Source organism: Mixophyes fleayi, chromosome 8 (assembly GCF_038048845.1).
Source record: "Mixophyes fleayi isolate aMixFle1 chromosome 8, aMixFle1.hap1, whole genome shotgun sequence".
Classification (NCBI taxonomy): Eukaryota; Metazoa; Chordata; class Amphibia; order Anura; family Limnodynastidae; genus Mixophyes; species Mixophyes fleayi.
This window is the reverse complement of record NC_134409.1, coordinates 57,675,454-57,697,044: the sequence shown is the minus strand read 5'-3', so window position 1 is coordinate 57,697,044 and position 21,591 is coordinate 57,675,454. Positions and strand designations below refer to the sequence as shown.

The 21,591-nt window shown below is 38.8% G+C and overlaps 1 protein-coding gene across 2 annotated transcripts in view; it reads right to left on the bottom strand.

The window, feature by feature from the left end:
* Positions 1-1,354: 1,354 nt before the first annotated feature.
* CLCC1 (chloride channel CLIC like 1) overlaps positions 1,355-21,591 on the bottom strand; it is an 81,219-nt gene continuing 60,982 nt past the window's right edge. Inside the window, exons 10-12 of one of the 2 annotated variants that reach the window (XM_075182603.1) lie at positions 20,383-20,652; positions 19,516-19,884; positions 1,355-3,747 (exon numbers count right to left, since the gene is read on the bottom strand). In XM_075182603.1, coding sequence (XP_075038704.1) covers positions 3,676-3,747; positions 19,516-19,884; positions 20,383-20,652 — 711 coding nt within the window. In that variant the 3' untranslated portion in view covers positions 1,355-3,675. Of the gene's footprint in view, positions 3,748-19,515; positions 19,885-20,092; positions 20,205-20,382; positions 20,653-21,591 lie in introns of those variants that run through there. The other variant, XM_075182604.1, reaches the window with a different exon arrangement.

Sequence of the window (21,591 nt, the reverse complement as noted above, 5' to 3'; positions counted from 1 at the left end):
GTGCCTTATTCCAGCTATGACTTATACAGAGATGTTTATAAAAAAAATTCATGGAGCCTATCTCTCTCTATCTAGGCGTTTCCAGATTGGTTTGGCGGACACTCACCTGTGTCCAAAATGTGGAGCTCATCAGGCAGATTTGGCACATTGTTTCTGGGAGTGCCCTTCTATTAGACATTTCTGGGTTCAATAAATATGTATATCTCTTATTCCGGCACTGAAAATGACTGCTCAGACACTGTACCAACGCTGGGGATCTGCACCCCAAATATAAAAATAAATATAACAGCAAAAATATGCGATGGTATATCCGGGTCTGCCACAAAAACACTCATGCACAAAGTATATGATAATAAAATTATTTATTAAAACACATATAAAAAAACAAAAATTGGTAAATGCAAAATAGAAACACATATGTGCTAATATCAGTGCAAATTTCAGCTTGTAGCGAAGTAGGTGCACCTACACGCTAAACATGTTGTATATATACCAGTCCAGCAACTGTGTATAACCGCTCCTCTTCTGTGATGTGGCAGACGCAGCTATACTATCGCATATTTTTGCTGTTATATTTCTGGGTTCAGATCTGGAGATATTCACTTGCTCATCTAGTAAATTACGTTCCATTGTCCCCTGAGTGGGCGATCTTTGGAATATTGCCTTCAGAGATCAAGGTGGATAAGGGATGAAGAAAATGATTGCTTGCTATATCAGCGGCAACAAGGAAGAGCATCCTGCAGGTCTGGGCCCAGAAAGAGCCTCCCACGTTCTCACTCTTTCGTCAAAAACTCTACCATATTTTTCGCATGGACTGGATTGAAACTTCACTACAGAAAGAGAGTAGGGTTGAATATTTTTTCAATACATGGGAGAGTTTAATAGGTTTATTGCCGCAAGATGTACATATACAAGTGTGGAGGAGCTTCCACAACACAGAATGGTACAAGTTACGAATGTGTGCTGGTGATCCTCCGATTGAACTTCATCCGATTAGTCAGTAATCGTCAGAGGGTGTCAGCCTGTGTCCCTGTGTTCATACACGTATTTATCTGTTCTTCAGATGCTAAAACCAAAGCGCTCTTTGTACGTGATATTGGGTCATGCAACTCACCTGTAACATATATGTAAGTAACCTTATGCCTGTAAGAATATTGTATGATACTCTGCTCAATGTAACAATGTGCATTATGTTAATGTATACCTTACAAATAAATAAAAAATGGAAAAAAACAGGTGCTGCCAATGCACCTCCCCCATAAAGCTTCCCTACACATGAATGAACAGTTCATGAAGCAGGAGACTATGGATACACATGAACAGTGAGTTCAGAAGCAAGGCACAGACACCACCATTATTTGTTTTTTTTGTCTGTTTTTTAACTTTTTATTTTCAACCCATAAAAAGACAGAAAATCAGAACACAATGCATAAAAGGCAGTTGAACAGTCCAATAACAAAATATAGGTACAGCAGTTTGATAGGTAAACAAAGTACCATTATAGTTACGTAACTTTTTGTGTCTTATGACTAAAAATCGGACAAGCAGGTGCGTAGTAAATATAAGAAATCAGATTGAAACAGGGTTTTAAATTCTTGTGGGGAAGGGTCTAAGGTTGAGGGAGGGGAACCATTATTCATTTTAAATCAGTTACAAGATAAGTGATCGCAGCACTAGAAAGTTGGAGTAATGCCAGATAGAAAGTTAGAAAAATCTTTGCATTTTCTCTTATGTTAGTTAACTCAACACAAAGTACATTTTTAGTTGGGGGTGGATTTAAAAAGAAAGCTAACCCAATTGTTTTAAAAGCTTCCTCACATGATTAATTAATGAACCTATAAAGAAATACTTTCTGTACAAATGTTCATATAAAAGTATTTCTGTGCATTCTGGGAACGGGTTAGCTACAAATAGCAGTTAAACACCCCAATTGTGCTTTTCATTTGTTTTTCAAAAACTCCTGCCAACGTCGAAATGCCCCTTTCCTAATGCAGAAAGAATGACTTTACTTTTCTTATCAGTTATTTGTTTAGAGGGGAGGAGCATGGGAGGGAGAAGTGAGCAGTTTGCACCAGGCATGGCTGCCAGCTGTGTGTAAACAATCTGACCATTTCCTAAAGAAGAAGCAACATAAAAACAGACATTTTCACGTTAGGGTTTCACCACCCCACATATATAGAAAGAAATATGTTACATTTCCGTTAGTAACCCCTTTTGTTATTACTCAGTGTAGCAAAGTGAAAGTGCTTTTTTCCTGCTTATTTGAAGCAGTGTATCGGAATGAAAATGTTATAAAGTATACAACAATAGATTGTACCATTCAACTGAAAATGGGGACTTTGAAGTTTGGAAATTAACTCTTAAACCCAAGTTCATCCTTTCCCACCTCCTCTTCCTTCAAGAATACTAAACCATAATATTTGGTTGTTGCATGCACAGCAGACCTCAGGTCTCACACACAAAGCATTAAAAAACAAAGTCTATTAAAAGTGAGAAAAAAGTACATAGTTTTGGCTATGCTTTTAACAAGCATTCAAAGCCTGTTCTCAAAGCATCTCTGCATGACAACATACTATATACTTCATAGGTGCTCCCATAGAAATATATTTTACCAAGTGTTTACACAGCAAAATTGACATGAAGCAACATGAAGAAACCGCTTAGCAGAAAGTGTGTCCCCAAGTTAACTCAACCACACTATTTTTTGACTAATCTAATTATTCATTAATGAAGATGCAATTGGCTGTAAAAACAGATCATGATGATGATAAACACACACTAGACATGTAAAATGAACTCTTATGTGTACAAGCTATAACAACGCTGTTTAAGTCTAATAATATAGTTTTACAAGTTAACATTTAAGTTGTAGGGATGGAACATGATACATAAATTAAAATAGATATTCTTTGGGCAAAACATTAGGCTATACATCAATAATTCATTAATTTTATACAAAATGTTTCTTAAAATATTTTTATCCTTACGACCTTAGCAAAATTTGTCATAGCGTGCACCTGGCTCACAGAGGAAAACACAGATTTTTATAAATGGAGAGCATTAGTAAATGACACTATGAGCCATGAGAGGTATATTTACACACAAATGGGCGAAACATAAATACCACAAAATATGGTCTCCCTGGTATGACTCTAGCACAGAGTATTCACATCAGAACACGACCCCAGCCATCCCCCCCTCTCCCTAAATCTGTTCTCTTTTTCTCTCTCCCCTCTGCAGCGCCTCCCAGCTCTGGACCCAGGACCCCCTGCTTGATCTCCATTCCCATCTGTGAGGACTATTGTAAATAACAAAATTTGCTTACCACATGTGCTGCCATTCCCTTGCATACACTTATTGTGTCTGACCTTTTTTTTTATCTCTGTAAATGCACCTATGTACTTATCCAATTCATTTGATACAATAATGATTGCTTTGTATCGACCCCTTTGAAACTATGACTAATCTGTTTGTATTTTTATTTAGTTTTGTTTATTCATGTTTGTCTCATATGTTCAAAAAATTCTCAATACAAAATTACTTGATTGAAAAAAAAAAGTTTTTTTTCATTGAGTACAGACGACCACTTTGAGCAACTGAAATTGTAGATGCGATGGGTGTGGCTTGCAATATACAGCACTCATTCAACCTTTGAAAAACTCAATTCTAATCTGACTATGTGTTTAAGAGAGAGACTGTATCGGGCTGCTGCTTTTCCAGGTGTCCATTTTCTTCTTGACTTGTCTCCTGTACAAAGCAGAAATATAGTTTACTAAAACACACCAGGTACAAATAGAGGAAGAACAGGGACAACTCATTTGACATTACTCACTGAGCTGCTGTTTACACTCAGAAACATTTACAAGAGCACAGAATCTGAAAAAGTGAGGTTATTTGAGTGGAATTCACCAGGTATAGAGTGTTAGAAAGACTACAAATAAGAAATGTATTTATTATTTTAAAAACTGCCAACACTTCTGCCGATAGTTCCTCAAACAGGTCTGTCTTTGTAGGTGTGCATATTTAAATCTACATGCTCTATTGTCTGAATGTACAACGTAAGCACATGGGATAAACCAGCGATGTCTTCATAGCGAATCAATAGTAAACGTTCTTTACATGTTTTATAGATCATCTACTTCTTCCTGTATCAAAGTGTATAGAACATGAGATATAAACACATGTACAATTACATAATGATTCTCAATAAAGTCATTTACTTGTGTGCTATATGTACATTTCTTAAATGTTGTATTATCTACCTGTATGTATTGTTATTTTGCCTGTGCTTGAACATTTAAGGTAATTCTCTTGTTTAAGAGAATGTGTTTTAGTGTATGTGGATGATACAAAATAAAAAGTATTTTTAGACATGTACCATTGTCATTACTGCGTCTATTTTGAAAATAAATATTTTGTTTAATAATTGAATAGTTCGAATTGTACAACCAAAAAAAGGAGAGGCACAGAAATTACCAGTGATTCAACAACCAAAACCATCAAATGAATGCTCAAGTCCAGTGAATAATTAATGACTTACTTCCATAAAACAAAGGCACCAGATCAACTTAGATGATATATTAAATCGAATTTAAATGCATTAAAGTTGAAAATGTTCATTCACTTGATGATTTACCCTTTATATTTTTATAGAAACACACTACACTTTTCCACTATGAAGCTACATCCTATTATCTGTTATGGGCAGTATAAAAGATATGGACAAGTCCATACGTTCCGTACACCTGTTTAGACCCTGCAGCTGTACCCCACCACATGTCAGCAATCTAGGCCTTTATTGCAGGCTTATCTCATGCCACTAAATAAACCAGAATTTTATTTCAAAATACTTTTGTTTTCAAGAAAAATATTTTAATTTTTGACTCTCCTTTACAATATAGAATGCAATGAACGATATATAAAAATATATATACATATATGAACTGTTCACAATAAATTACTATATCTGGATGCTGTATAGATTTGATTATTTGTCATCTCAATATAATCATATAACAAAAGGCATACCTATATGACCATTTCAAGTACACATGCTGTACACGGGGTACAACATGTATTCTCTACTGTGGTCCTATAAGTATGCCCTATAAATATATATTTTTGAACCATTTCTTTATATTAAATATACACATTATATATACATATAACCATAAATGTATGTTGTATAGCCATCATTCATCATCAACATTTATTTATATAGCGCCAGCAAATTCCATAGCGCTTATGTTGTATAGCCATTATTGATGTTGTCAGGTGCTTAAATTCCTATACTCTCTTCCAGCAGAGAAGAGTTTATAAATCCACAAAACCAACACAATATCAATTCAAATATATTGATAATTTAATATTTGAGCTAGTTTGAGCCTTTCAGCAGAATTTCCTCATATAAGCGATATAAATAAAAAAAAATTCTAGTTTAACACCATTTTTTCACATCAGTAATGTTTCCCCTCAATGTGTTGAGGTATTCCTGCAGCTTTGTCATCTTTTTGACTACCCCAGTTGCATCACTGGAAGCCTGTGAACTTTTGATGTCTGACCCCTGCTTTTCTCCTTCTGAACTTTCGTCTGAAAGGATGATGATATCTATGTGAAGAACGGAGCTGAAATGTAATTAAGCTTCACGATTAACAGGAAAAAACATTTATTTGAAACTCTCAATGGAATACTAGCATTTGCTCACTTGGACACTGCTTGAAATCACTTTGTGCTGATGTCCCTCTTGGGTTGATTCTAGTTTACTGTTGTGATAATCCAATAATAATAATACCAATAATAATTACAGTTGATAATACCAACTGTACTGAAATATACAACAATCAGTCACAACATTAAAACCACCTGCCTAATATTGTGTAGGTCCCCATCGTTTCACCGAAACAGCTCTGGCCCGTTGAGGCATGGGCTCCACAAGACCTCTGAAGGTGTCCTGTGGTATCTAGCACCAAGACTTTAGCTGCATATACTTTAAGTCCTGCAAGTTGTGAGGTGGGGCCTCCATGGCTCAGACTTGTTTTTCCAGCACATCCCACAGATGCTCGAACGGAATAAGATCTGGGGAATTTGGAGGTCATGTCATGTTCCTCAAACTGTTCCTGAACAATTTTTGCAGTGTGGCAGAACGCATTATTGTGCTGAAAGTCCACTGCAGTCAGGGTATACTATTACTATGAAGGAGTGTACTTCATCTGCAACAATGTTTAGGTAGGTGGCAAATGTCAAAGTGACATCCACATGAATGCCAGGACTCAAGGTGCATCACAATGCCTCCGCCGGCCTGCATTCTTCGAATAGTGCATCCTGATGCCAGCACTTCCACAGGTAAGCTATGCACATGCACCCGGCCACCCACATGATTGTGGAAACCACCCTGTGAGTTTGGACCGCCCTAACATGCCCCCCCCATTAGCTCAATCACTGTGGAAATAATAAGGGATATATAACCTGTGTCTTTGGGCTGTAAAGAGAGATCTTGGTTTTGTGGCGATTAGAAGCTGTGCATTCGTCTCGTGAATAAGCTGTGCTTGTAAGGAATTCTTCTGCCTTGTATCTGTACATTAACTCGCTTGTTCTGTCACCTGCTGAATAAACTACACTTTGGTTGCAACAATTTGCCTGGGTGATTTTCCAAGAGCCCACCACGACGTACAGACCTCACATTTGGTGGCAGCTACAGTGGGATCACCTAGTGCACAACCATACGCAAACAGTCGGGGCCAACAATGTCAGTAAGGAATGGCACAGGAGAAATGGCTGGACAAGAACAGGAGCACAAAAAGATACGAAAAGGACACTTACAAGACATTTGTAGATGCAGAGAAATTGCTGTCACAGAAGGTGACACACAGAATGTGTTGGTAGCAAAGATGCTTCAATGGGAGTAGGAGCATCTGACGGGTCAATCTGAGGAGGATATAGAGAAGATGTTGGAGACAGTGCATGGGCCAATGAATGCATCTGGGAACAGTGTGAACTCAGGGCAGTCCTTTATGACCCAAGCTGAACAGATGCAAGCTATGTTTAAAGGAAGCAGTACTATATGTACCGATGCGGTTGCAGGAGAGGACTCCAGAACTGATGGAGACTGAACAGGTGATCCCAATTAGGATATCGGGATGTGTCAACCTTTAATGAAATTACCATTGACACACATCTACAAGTTGTTTAGAACACAATGGTGGTCGTTGGTATCAAAGAGGAAGACTGGCCATGTTACTTGGGTCCTAGTCTATCCGGGCAAGCACTAAAAGCATACTAGACACTCAGCCCTGCAGCATGCCAGCAATACGAGGTGGTGCGGGGAGTCAAGGTTATGCCAGAGACCTAAAGGCTGGAAGCTAAACGAATTCCCTCAATGGAACAGATGCAGGATGTGTTCAAATTGGAGCAACTGCTCTTGAAATTGGCTCCAGAAATAAGGTATATATAGAGAAATGGGCGCTAATGACCAATATTATAAAACAGTGGTAATCTGAACCGCAGCTCACCACGTCATGGGATCTGTACCCAACTAATAGATAACGTAAAACAGGAAAAAAGGAGAGCGCTGGTACCAGATATTATAAATTTATAAAGTTTTAATACTTTATCAGTAATAATAAAACACAATAAAAATATAAAACATATAAAGATATGCTGTAGCGGCTTGCATTCAAATATATGTCACACAAAGTTTAAATGGATAATGGTTAAACAGAAGCTCCTTTTATAAGTTCTCATTGATGTATGTTTTTCTGCATAATATTATAGCTATCAGAGTATATATTGTTATAGTAGCAACACTCAGTGTATCAATACATCTCAAAGTTCATAAGTTCAATAACCCTCCATTGAGTTACTCCATAGGATTATTATGATAATAAAATAACAGGACTCCTTGATATTAGCCAAGTTGGTAGGTCCGCTGAACGATGAATAAGGCTGTGTCTAAGCAGAACCCTCAAAAGTGGGGGAGAAAACCACAGCACTTGTATCCCGTGTCCCAAATCGTTCCCCAACACCACATCCACAGGGTTCCCCTTTGTGAGCCCTGCGAACGCCGTGACTCGCAGCCAAACAAGAGCAGGCCAGTTATATCCCAGCCAGATATTCAGACCAGTTCGAAAGTACTGGATGTATCACCAACCGTAGAACCTGAATCATCGCTGGCAAGTACGCCTGATGCAAGCCCAACGCAAGGGGACTTGGGGGAGGTGGACCGAAGAGAATTTAGACACGCCGAATGGACAGATATACCTTTGGCATACGCAGCCGAGCTGACTGACACCTTGGTGAAGGAGAGCAGGCTCAGATAGTATGGGAGAATGATTTATTTTACAGAGTAGCCAAAGAGCCAGCAGTAGGTAAGGCTCACAAGCAGTTCATGGTGCATTGAGAATACAGGTTCCAGTTTCTAGCACATGGCATCCCAGTAGCTAGGCATTTGGGAATTAAGAAAACCAAAGTCTGATTACTGCACAGCTTCTACTGGCCAGGCTTGTCTCAGGATGTGCTTAAATATTGCAAGTCCTGTGAAGTATGTCAAAGATTTGCTGGAGCTCCTAGCAAAGCACCCATCACCAAGAAGCCTTCCAGGAGAGTAGCCATGGACATTGTGGGTCCCCTTCCAAAATCTAGTCATACCGGTATACAATTTATTATAACCCTAGTTGATTACACAACCTGGAAACCCAAAGCAGAACACATTACTCAGGCCCTGATGGACATTATTAGCAGGGTAGGTTTACCGCAGAAAGTTGTCAATGATCATGGAACGTAGTTTCAGGGTGAACTCATGTAAACCATGAGGGAAAAACTTGGAGTAAAATTGATGCGTACCACACCATACCACCCACAGACAAACGGTTTTTATGAGAGATTCAACGGTACCCTGAATAATTTATTAAAAGCATATGTCCACTCGGAGGGAGGAATCGCATCAATCACTGAGTTGCGATATGGTTGCAGGGTACGAGGACCCTAGAGTTAATTCAGGTGAATTGGTAGGGGCGTTCCAGGAACCATAAGAACAGATACTTGAATATGTAGCCAAGTTATGGGACAGACTTAAGAGGCACAAGACCCCCACCAGAGCCAACTTGGAAGTAGTCCAAATGCGTCAGAGACGCAGTATTACAAACATGCCAGACACAGCAAATTAACTATAGGACAACAGGTTATGGTAATGGTATCCGCTCGGAGAAAGCTACAAGCTACCTGGGTTGGCCCATTTTCAGTAGACCAGAGACAAGGGGATATAGATTATGTTGTGCCGTTAGATGCAGCACGTAATCGTACTAGAAATTACATTAACTGACCAAAAATGTATGTCGACCGGGAGGTAGTGGTTTTGGCAATATGCTGTCCATATGGATGACACTGAGATAGACAATACTCCTGATTTGCGGGCAGAGCCCCAAAGAAACATAGGGGTGTAGGTGGTACATTTAGGAAAAAGTTGCAGGAAAATCAAACCACCCAGATGAGAGACGTGTTGAAATCGCAGCGACCGCAATTTACCACAAACCTGGTCACAGTCATTTAAATTCCTACCATAACCAGTCATTCATCCATTACTCAAATACAAAAGGGGAACAAACAGACTAATTTCAAGGTAACTGTGTGGCAGACTGCATGGCGCGTTTCACAACATTTGCGTTTCATGACACCTAGCTATCTGCATGAAAATCCCCCAGTGGATCTGCTCCTCCGTTATTCTCTCTTACATTATCCCATCACTGCTATTCCTAACCACCATGTCGATACTGAAAATGCAAAACCCTTGTGGGATGTCGCGTATCTGGTACCCCCGGAGGTACTGGCCATTAAGTGGTCAGAGCTAAGTGACATACTAGCCATGGATGTCATAGTCTCATCTTGCAACCCCTGGGCCTCTGGTGTCATTTTGGTGCCCAAAAAAGAAGGTTCCACACACTCTTGCATAGACTATAGGTGGTTAAATGAAATGACAGACGTATACAACATGCCTAGAGTAGATGAGTTCTTAGACTGGCCTGGAGTCGCTCCCTATGTGACCACTTTGGATATTAGCAAGGGATACTAACAAATTCCCCTCACCAAAGAGGTGCAACAGCGATCTGCATTGTCCCCGTTTGGCAATTTGTAATGTCCTTTGGTATGAAAAATTTTCCAGACACGTTTCAGAGGACAATAGATGAACTGCTAGATTTGCATATTTAGACAATATAGCTATCTTCAATGACTCATTGAAGACCATTTAATACATGTCTACCAGGTGCTTAGACACATAGCAAACGCCTGACTGACCATCAGTATTTTTTGTTGACTTTTGTATTTTTTTTTTTTAACTCTATTGAAGTGTGATCTCTCTGCTACCTGTCTGTAAATTTGGCCTGTTCAAGAGAGGAAAACTCTTTTGGATATGGTTTTAGTAGGATAGGTGGTGTTCTGGACTTTCCTTTGTATTCACCATCCTGTATTTTTTGGACTCTGCATGCTGTTTGGACTATACAATTTCTGTATTTTTGGTTAAGGTTTGGTCCGGACCATTCAATATGTACTAGTTTGTATTAAATATTCCTTTCATTACTGCATTGTATTTTACACTTTTTGCATGCTTACACACTATATATGGTTTAGGAAGCGCGGTGTATCCCCTGTTATTTTGTTTGTTGGATTTAAAAAGTTTCAACCCCTTTTTATATGGCCGATAGTTCTAGGTTGATACTGACCATAATCCTGTCAGCTGGATCAAAAGGTCCGCAGGAGATAATGGATGGCTGCTGTGATGGAGTCTGACTTTTCCATTTTCCACAAAAAGAATAGCCAAAATGGGAATGCCAATGCAATCTCGTCAGGAAGAGCCAAATGTTATTCATTTTACCCACCTGGCCTGGCCACCACCGCTTTTACGGCAGTGGGACAAATATACACATGTCCCAGATTTAAGAAGAGGAGAAGTGTGGATTTGAACTCGAGCGACTAAGACACAAAGACATTTGCGTTCCATCGTCTTTCTGCAGATTAAACTGTCCTAATCTTGCTGTTAGTTTATTGTAATTTGTGTTCATATATGCTATTATATGCCATGTGTAGTTTAGGCTATTGGTTATACTTTAGACAGATATTTTTCTTAAATCTTACCAGGTGGAATAGTACTCAGGGATAAGACAGAGCAAGAGGTCTGGGCTAAACAATGAGCGTAAACAAAGTCCATATCTTCCCCTTTGTCATCTAGCCAACAAGGTAATTCCATAATAGTACCCTAGCCCAGACTCCAGGTGGTGGACAGGGGTCACGATTGACACACTGACCAGTCTATTGCTATGGAGCTCCACACGCAGCAAGCTGCGATGCATTGTGTGCTCTGATATCTGTCTATCACAGTCGGCATTAACTTCTTCAGCAAATTGTGCTACAGTAACTCTTCTTTGGGATTGTACCAGATGGGTTAGCCTTCGCTCCTCACGTGCATTAATGAGACTTGAGCACCCATGACCCTGTCATCGGTTCACTGGTTGTCCTTACTTGGACCACTTTGGTAGGTACTAACAACTGCACAACAGGAACACCGCCCACAAGATCTGCTGTTTTGGCCTTCTTGATGAAGGAAGACTAGTTAATTCTTCTATAAAGACCTACTATTTTCACCTACATAACAAGTACAACTAAACTGATTAACTTTTACATAATTGGCATTCTAATTCTCAGCTACATGCATCTAAAATACACCCAATTACATGGTCAGACCATGGCATAGTAGGGGTCATTTCTGGGAGAGTGTTCCTGAATTTATCACCCTTTTTGTAAAGTGTTATTATGTTACCTATTAGTCTTCCTCCCTTCAATTTCAACATGTGACACCTTGTCCTAGAATTCCTCATTATTATAAATACTGTTTTTCTAAACTATAGTTTATAGTTTATATATTTAAATGGTTTTATCATATCAAGTTGATCAGTTTTCTTTTCTAAGATGTACATATTCAGCTCTTGAAGTCTTTTCCTCATGAGGTTTGTCAACCAGCCTATACAACAGTTTAATAACCCTTTTCTAAATGATTATTTCTAGTTCACTAATGGGTTTTTGGAGATAGGGCCTCCATAACTGTATACAGTATGCAATGTGATGTCTGCCAGTGACCTATAAAGTGGCAAAATAACTTCCCTCTTTCTGCTACTGCTACCACCAAGTATCCCAATGTGTTTTCCCCACTGCTTAATTACAATGTATGCTTCCCTTCACATAATCTGAAACTAAAACCCCATGGTCCCTTTCCTCTGTTGTTAGTGACATTATATGACCATTAATTCTGTTTTTTTTGTGAACAACGAGCGTTATTCTACATTTTGATGTTTTCATTTAATATTTGTAATTCATTTTTCTATTTTCTCTAAAATTCTCTACTCAATTGATCTACCCCTTCTGTAGTATTAATTATTTTACAAATATTTGTATCGTCTACAAAAAAGACGTACCTTGTAATGTAGCCCACAAATACCATAATGAATGCATTAAACAAAACAGGACCCAGGGCTGGCCTCTCGAGGTTAGTCACAGGTTACCGACCTTTGATCTTAGCTTATTATTATTATTATTATTATTATTATTATCATCATTATCATCATCATCATTTATTTGTTAGGCGCCACAAGGTATCCGCAGCGCCGCACACAGTACTAACAGTAGACTATACAGGGTGAAACCATACAGAACAATGAACAAAAAGTACCAATACTTCAGAAATTCCGGCTAGTCATATGCAGTAAAGACGGAGCGGAAGAACAGGTATGGAGACAGGAGGGGAGGGGGCCCTGCTCATACGAGCTTACATCCTAAGGGAGGGTAAACAGACCAGGCACAAGAGGAGCCAGTGGAGGCAAGAGGAGAGAAGGGAGGACGAGCAAAGGGAGGAGATGGGGGTTAAGTAGATGGTTGGTAGGCTTTGAGGAAGAGGTGAGTTTTGAGTGCACGTTTGAAGGAGCACAGAGTAGGAGAGAGACTGATGGAACGAGGGAGGCCGTTCCAGAGAAGGGGGGCTGCACAGGAAAAGTCTTGGATTATGGAGTGGGAAGAGGTGATAAGGGTGGAGGAGAGGCGGCGGTCGTTGGCAGAGCGCAGGGAGCGGGCAGGAGTGTGAATGGAGAGGAGGTTAGAGATATAAGGGGCAGTAGAGTTGGAGAGAGCCTTGTAAGTGGTGGTGAGGAGTTTGAAAAGGATTCTGTAGTGGACCACTGACTACTCTGTTTCCTGTACTTTAGCAAAACCTTTATTATTTATCTGGTTTATAACCAGCACTGATTGTAAGTTTTCTATACCCATTATAATGAGAGATCAACTCGACAGTCTAAACAGATAAAAATACATCACTATTAATTATATTTATTAATTACATGAATCTATATAAAATGGTTTTAAAAGTTGCTTAATATTAATTTAACACTCATTGGAGCACTAGTGCTGTTTTATCCCCTACATTGGGAATCAGCAGTACACTTATAACAGCTGCTGCTCATTCTCTGAGTGATTGAGCACCATGCATGATTTGTTGTATTTAATATCCACTGATCTAACCTGATCTATTACTTTATTTTGATTACATGGTATGGGAGATAGATGCTGCTATACAACAATCTGACCTCCAACCAGCAGCTTATGAATGCTGGATCTCAAGACCTCACTCGAATAACACACATTTACCATTTAAATACTCTTATAGGATATGAGACTACAGCACAATTTTAACATCCTACCGTCAAGAAGACTTACAGTTTTCACAACTTTCACACAATGTCAAAAGTATTAAATGGGAGAAGGCATTTGAAGTGAAAAGTCGGCTTTATAGACATATACTTCACTGATTGAATGAAGCATTATTATCCTAAAATGTAACCAGACTAAAGAGAGAACTAAAGGAATGGGGGTTCATCCTTATGCAAATATCTAAATCATCCTTTGGGACAGACAAACAGCCTTACAATATTTGCATGGATTGGGATCCAACTCCAAGGAAAGATTCAAATATATTTAAATCTTCACCACAGTGCTACAGAGTTTGTACTGTCATGCTTATGTGTTGAACTAGAATCCCCAGTATCTTCTTCATGGAAAAAAAGTATTTTACTGGTTTGCCTTTAAATCCAAAAGAATGCCTTAGACTACTTTCAAATTGATTACCAGGATTTACCTAGCTACCCGGTACCGCATTGATAAATCATGGAATAGATAAGTTCCTTCAATTAAGCTGATCACAAATAATATTTAGTGGATTGTCTTTATAGGGGGAACTAAGAGCTTCAGTGGCAAACACACTTGATACTTTTGCATCACACAAGACCCTGATTGATGATTGTAAAAACAGACATTTCAACTCAAACCCTTTTCAACCATCTATCTAAACAGTTGAACCGAGCGGAGATGCAAATCTCTTTACCTATTTCCTCTCTCCCTTTTCTTCTTCTCCTTAATTTCTCTGCTAATATCTTATGTATTTATTTTAACAATTCTTATAAAATATATTAAGAATAAATATTTTATATCAGTTGCTTTTTCCCTTGGAGCAGGAAAAATAAACTGTAGATAAAAAATCAGCAGATAGTGAAAGAGACTCTGAAGAACTATATCACAAAACCATCCATCTGCATCAGTGGAACCACTTCTATAATCACTTATATGAAAATTGCTTCAGTCTAGTTAATCAATGTGCATGGACCTGCATGTTTATGTTCTATTTAATTGGCTGATTTGCTTCTGTATATTGCACAATAAAAATTGACAATTTAGAAAAATTGCACAACTGGTTTCAGATTAAAAGATGAATTTAGCCAAGTCCTTTTGGACTTATAGCCCATTGTTTAAATTCTTCTGTCAACTTCACAGGTTAACTAGGGGACAGAGACACAATGAAATTGGTATCTTATGTAAGTGTTCATTTTTTTTCACTTATGTGTAGCTCGGAAAAAATACGGGCAGCAGATGGAACAGGGGCCGGCATCCTCTAGGTATAGCTTGCAATCAACCAGAGCCAGGAACTTGTGCTATCCTCTAGGTATAGCTTGTAACCATCGAACGGCCTTCGAGCCAGGACCTAGCACAGTGTCTAATCAATCAGAGCCAGAAACTTGTGCTATACTTGTAATCACCAACAACCTGGAGTCAGGAACGACAGGAAGCACAATGCCTGTAATCAACAACTCACTAGAGCCAGCAACCAGCACAGCCCCTGTAATCAGCAACTCACGAGCTAGAACAGTGCCTGTATCTATGAACATATACCCCACCAACTGCTACAATTGTTATTCTGCTACCTTTTTTTTATCACACATCTTAGATTATAAGCTTGCTAGTGCAATGTCATATTTACTTCAGATTCAAGTCACTGTAAACTACATTTGTTTGCATCATGATCCCCTCAGTGTACAGTAATGCGTAATATGCTGGTGCTTCATAAATAAAAAAAAAAAAGATACCAGCAACAAAAATATATTTTACATATTCGCATGAAGAGATATCCGGTCCTCCAACCCCCACAAACCTAGCAATATTTTACCAGAGATTAAGTAATTCAACAAAGATGCTGTCACACACCTGTCCCGTGCAGGCAGAAGTCCTGGCGATCGCGGCCGCATCGTTTCGATGGCGGGTGCCATCTTGCTTTCGGGTCTGCTCATGCACAGACCCGTTCTTCCATTTAAGACCTCCAACTTGTCCCTCATTTGTCCAAATCTGCTGGAGGGATGTTTAAAAGCACCTGACCTACCTACTGTTCAGTACCTCCTGTCAGCAGACCACATTGGACTTCCATGCTGTTCCAGTGACTCCGTTGTTACCTACTCTGAGTTACCTACTAGTGTACAGCTACTGTTCAGTACCTCCTGTCCGGAGACCACATATTGGACTTCCACGCTGTTCCAGTGACTCCACTACCTGCTCACTTTTCTCCCAAATTTATCTACCTGGTATTCTCTCAAGGGGCCTGCGGGAACGGGGCTTCTGGCGAAGACTGCCTGTTCCGTTAGACCCTGCACCCTTGGGTTGAGTTGTGCCAAATCAGGCCGATTCAGGGCATCCTAAGATTACCCGTGAATTTCGTGACAGATGCTTTCTCTGCATCAATTACTTTGAAGCCAATATAATTATTGACAGTCTGGTTTTGAGCAAACCCTCAGTCTATATCTTTAGACAGCACCATTTCTAGATATAACTCATGGTAAGTAGTCCATAAACCAGGAGAGCAAAAGCTGTATCTGGAGGCCATGGGTGCACTATGAACAGAATTTGACGTACTATTTTTTTCAATGGCACATTAAGCACATATTTTTTTACCCTTACCAAGTATGTTACATGATTTTATTATTTGGAGAGGTGGGAAACATGTGCACTGGAATTTGAAGAATACTATATATATTATAGCCTTAAGTTTACTCAAAAGTATCATGCTATTAGTGATTGTGGTAAAATTATAATAATCTATGACTTTCCCTATAGAGTTTTTCTCCCATGGGTATTATGCATGGCGAATCTGTAAAGTATGAAAAGTATTTAAAATCGGTAAGATCTACATATACACACATATCTATCTATCTATATATCTATATCTATATACACACACATATATATATATGTATATATATATATGTATAAAGTTCATCTGTTGCTTATATCTCTTAATATATGTTATTTTTTTTGCTACTGCGTTCTTACCTATTTCTGTTTATATTTTTATCTATTTTTATTCTATTTGATATCTATTATAGATTATTGTAATATGCGATATCTGATGATTTACATTTTTAGATTTGTATTATTTGTATTCTTTTAAACACTAATTAATAATTTATTCTTTGGTTTTTCCCTTGGGTATCAATTTTGGACATTTTTTTTTTTATATACAAGACAGGTATAAATGTAATTAAATAATACCGCTTTCATACTGCCGCCCCGGCAATATCACGGGTTTTTCAAGCCGGGTTTTTGCCGGGGCTCGGAGCGTCCCAGCTCAGAAACACCATTCATACTGCACCTCGGACCCGGGAATTTCCCGGGTTGACCCCATTCATACTGCACAAGTCTGTGCCCTGGCAATTTGTGGGAGTCATCACCAGAGCAGTTTTCATTGGCTGAAAAATGGTGATGTCATTGAAAGGTGACTGGTTTTTTGACGCATAAAGATGATGCAAAAGTGGGTGGTGATTATTTACCACATTACTTTTCATCATGGCCGACGACTCACTTGTGTCCATCCAGTGTGTCATAATTGCCGTTAATACACACTTTTTCAGTGAAATAAAAGCAATTTTCTCCAACAAACTCCGATTCTGCTTCAGCTTGATCTGCACTCCACCATTTCTCCTAAACTCCTTCTCGAATCTTCCACGGGCTCCCACCGATGACATCATCCTCCAGAGACAGGCAGACAGCCAATCAGCTTGTTTTCTGTGCAACCCGGGTTGAAAAACCCGGGTTGCACCATTCATAGTGCAGGCGACCCAGGTCCGACCCGGGAATTACCCCTCGATAAATCCCGGGTTGAAGACCCGGGTTTTTAGACCCGGGATTTTTGACTTGTACCATTCATACTGCACCAAGACCCGGGTCGTTTGAGCTCGCCCCGGCAAAAACCCAGGATTTTGGTGCAGTATGAATGGGGTATAAGAGGTGTTCTGCAGATAATATGGGGTTAGATAGTTCCAGGTGAAAACAATGCTAATTAGTACTTTGCAGGCTATATAGAGAGGCTAAGTGAGTATTTAGATAGTTATGTCTCTGATGAAATCATCCTAAGGTGATGAAACGTGTAAGATTGGACTTATGATACTCTGGATAATTTTGGGAGCACCTGTTTTTACTGGAAGACTGTATCTATATTCACTATCTGTCCCAGAAATAATCTGATTTGCTTTACCCTGTCACCTGTGTTTGTATATATTTTTGTATCATGTTGTGTCTTGGTTCTCTGTATATGTAATGTACGGCGCTGCGGACCCTTTGTGGCGCCTTATAAGTCAAAGATAATAATAATAATAATAATAATAATACTCATCATCATTGGAAACCAATTTGTGTTGCTGTGACGGTTCGTTAGCTTTTCACAGACAAGTTGCGGTCATTTGTAAGGAGATAGCAAAAGCAGACCTAACAGGAACGCTCCCGTTGAGGGAGAGGAAGGAGCATTACTGCCAAGCATTTTCAGCAGTCTGTGGCGGTCAGCATGGCATCAGCACATATGGAGCGGTGAGGACACATCTGACTGACATATCCAGGTCTCTGGTAAGCCAATCTGTTATTTGTATAGCTAGTCTGATTAAAATAACGGTATTTACGCTAGCATACCATTAACTTTGCTCTCTCTGCCACAAAATCATGGGCCTGCAGGTTGTATGGAAACTGAGCTCTCTCTTTTGTAACTCTAACTTAAGATCTAATATTAAGTAAATCTTTTTATTGCAAAATCTACAATTCGACTGGACAATATTGATTTATTCTGAAAATGAATTCAACAAGCACCAGAAGGTATTTGTTTTTTTGTCTATATATGTTACAAGATTATTTTTGCTCACTGTACTGGGCACCGTTTGCATAGCCATTTCTATCATACCATATGGTATGCTTATAATGTAGATACCCAAAAATGTGTCTATACTGTATGCTTATCATGCAGATCCCCAAAAATGTCCGTCCCCCCCCCAGACCCAAGAAATTTGCTAGCCCTGAATTTAGTACAAAGTATTTGAAATTCATGGAGCCTAACATTAGAAAATCAATTAAGAAAGGAGGTTTAGACAGATTGAATTACCCCCAAAAACTTCCAAAAAATAAATGATTGAAAATAAAAAAAATAGCTTAGGCTGACTTGTCAGAAAGCAATCTAGCTGTCACACTTACACTGATGTAACACTGCTGCAGCGCTCTGCAAAACGGTTACCTCAAAATGCAAAGAAGTTTGTTTTATTTACCCATAATGCAGCAGAAAAAAATCCAGATCATATGGTCTTTTGAAGAACATTTGGAAAAAAAATAGTGGACTTTTTTTTTCCCTTTAATAGTCTCTTTTTTAAAAAAAAAAAGAAAAAGAAAGGTTTTTCTTGACTGCGGTCAACAAATTCGAAACCTTAAGTCTCATTTTACTCTGAATTTCCAGATCACAAATTACAGAATAATGGAAAGTCTCCAGCATATATATTTTATTTAATCGTTTCTTAATTTTAATTAATAATGCCTACATGTTATATGATAGATTGTATGCTTGTGGGCCCTCTTACTCCTTGCCCTGTTTTATTACGGTGTTCCCAATTGTAAAGTACTTAGGAGTATATTAGCACTATATAAATAAATAGTAAAATTATTATTATGATGTTATAAGTCTATATTTGAAAAACACAAAACACACAAGGATTGTATTGTAACAAACTTCCAGACAAAGTTTGCAGAGAAGAGAGTTGTGTTATTTACCATTAACCTTCTGTCTCGAATACAAACAACACGTTGACGTAACAGCTTTACTATTATATAATAGACTTAGGAGTATCTGCTTACCGTGCTCTTTAGAGTCTCAATATCTGTTTGTTTTAATATGACTTCTTTATGTATTGCAGGGAAAGGTTGTTGTTCATAGTCATTGGGAACAAGTGTTTTATCTGAGTATTCATTATTAGGTAGAGACTTTTGCTTTTTATCCTCCAACCCAAAGGTTTGTTCTTCTCGAGTCTCATCTTTTCTTTGCTTTTGCCCAAAAGATTTATCCTCTGGAATCTCATTTTTCCTTTGTGGCTGTCCAAGGGTTTTTTCCTCTACTGTTCCATTTTTGCTTTGTACTTGCCCAAAAGATTTCTCCTCTAGAGTCTCCTTTTTTCTTTGCTGTTCCCCAGTATAGCCTTCTTGTAAAGTGGAGGTCATGCCTGAACACTGTAAAGGATCATTTATATTAAGTTCTGCAATTCAATCTATTTTCAAAAAACAAACTGAAAACAATACTTTCCAGAATGAATAATTATTAACATTTTCTTATGCAGCTTTAATATATTCCACAGTGATTTATATTGAATGTAAAATTCACATCAGTCCCAGGTGAGTTTACCGTCTAAATTCTCTTAACACACAGACGTTAACTTACCAGTATGTGTTTGGACCCACACATAGGGAGCACATACAAACTCAGATTGTGCCCCGGCCGGAATAGTCATGCCAACCACTGTGCCAAACAATATGCACCATCTCCTTAAACTCTGCAACATAAAAATAGTTTTATACTAACCTAGGTATTTATCAGCCCCTAGGTAGATTCTCCATATAAAGAACTCAGAACTTGAACATGAAGCCTTTTAATCCCAGCAGCTAGACTGAGATGGGAATCGTTAAGATATTCATCCCAGCACAGAGCAATGATTGGTTATTAAAACTTACACTAGGCAATGGCTTCTGGTGATTTGTGACCTCTACATAATCCACTGCTCGCAAGATTTCTGGCCTCTGATTTGAGGGATCTCCGTACCTCACCACATACGCTGGTTGATGTGGAAGTTGCTCATGGTAGGGTTGCCGATTCCCACCTTCAATAAACTGACCATAAAATGGTCTGTGGGGCTCCCCAATTGGCAATCTCTCGTGTCTATCACGATTGTTCCGAAGCGTACCTATTTGGCCAATAGATCTGCCTGTCCCATAACAAAAGACCTGCAAAGCATAAAAATTAATCAGCACAATCATTTATAGGCAAAAGGGCAAATCCTAATAAAAATTAGACTAACATCTAGATATCCATTGAAGTATTTAAATAAATAAAAACTAAAGCAATAATCACTGACAAGAAGTTGAATGTATTTCACATACAGGCAAATTTATCATTGCAATCATCATGCTTCAGATTGGCAGGAGTCTCAGATCGCTACTCTATGCTGCTATTAATGTTTAGATGCTCTGACTGGCTACTAGCTGTCCTATCCCACCCACTTCATCTACGGCACATCCATGTGGGACTACAAGTTGTCCTATCCCGGTCCACTTCATCTATTGCACATCCATGTGGGGCTACAAGTTGTCCTATCCTGGTCCACTTCATCTACGGCACATCCATGTGGGACAACAAGTTGTCCTATGCTGGTCCACTTCATCTATTGCACATCCATATGGGGGCTACAAGTTGTCCTATCCCACCAATTTCAGCTCCTGCACGTCCATGCTGCCTTAAATTTGGAAAATTAAGGCAACCTGTGCACTGATAATATTTAAACACACCTAAAAATTACAAATGGGAATCATATTGGGTTAAACAACCAATCAGTTAAAATGGGGTAAAGCAGATGCTTTAACAAAAACCCACAAAACTTGGGCTACCATGATGTCTCTTGTAGCATGCCAATATGTAAAAAGGGAAAACAGTGTGCTGTACTATGCGCTGATCTATACTTAAACAGCTCTGTCAGCAGAACACTGGGCTCTCACAGAAGTATGGCAGAATCCAGTAAGTAGAGTTTTCAATCCTAACAGAGCTGTTCTCAGTGAATGGTAAGACTGTATTTCATGCTGCCCTTAAGTTGTAGTTATAAGAAATTTCTATTTTATTCAATTTTACCCGCACCCCTTGCAGAACAGTGAGGATTGCTGCATGTGGTG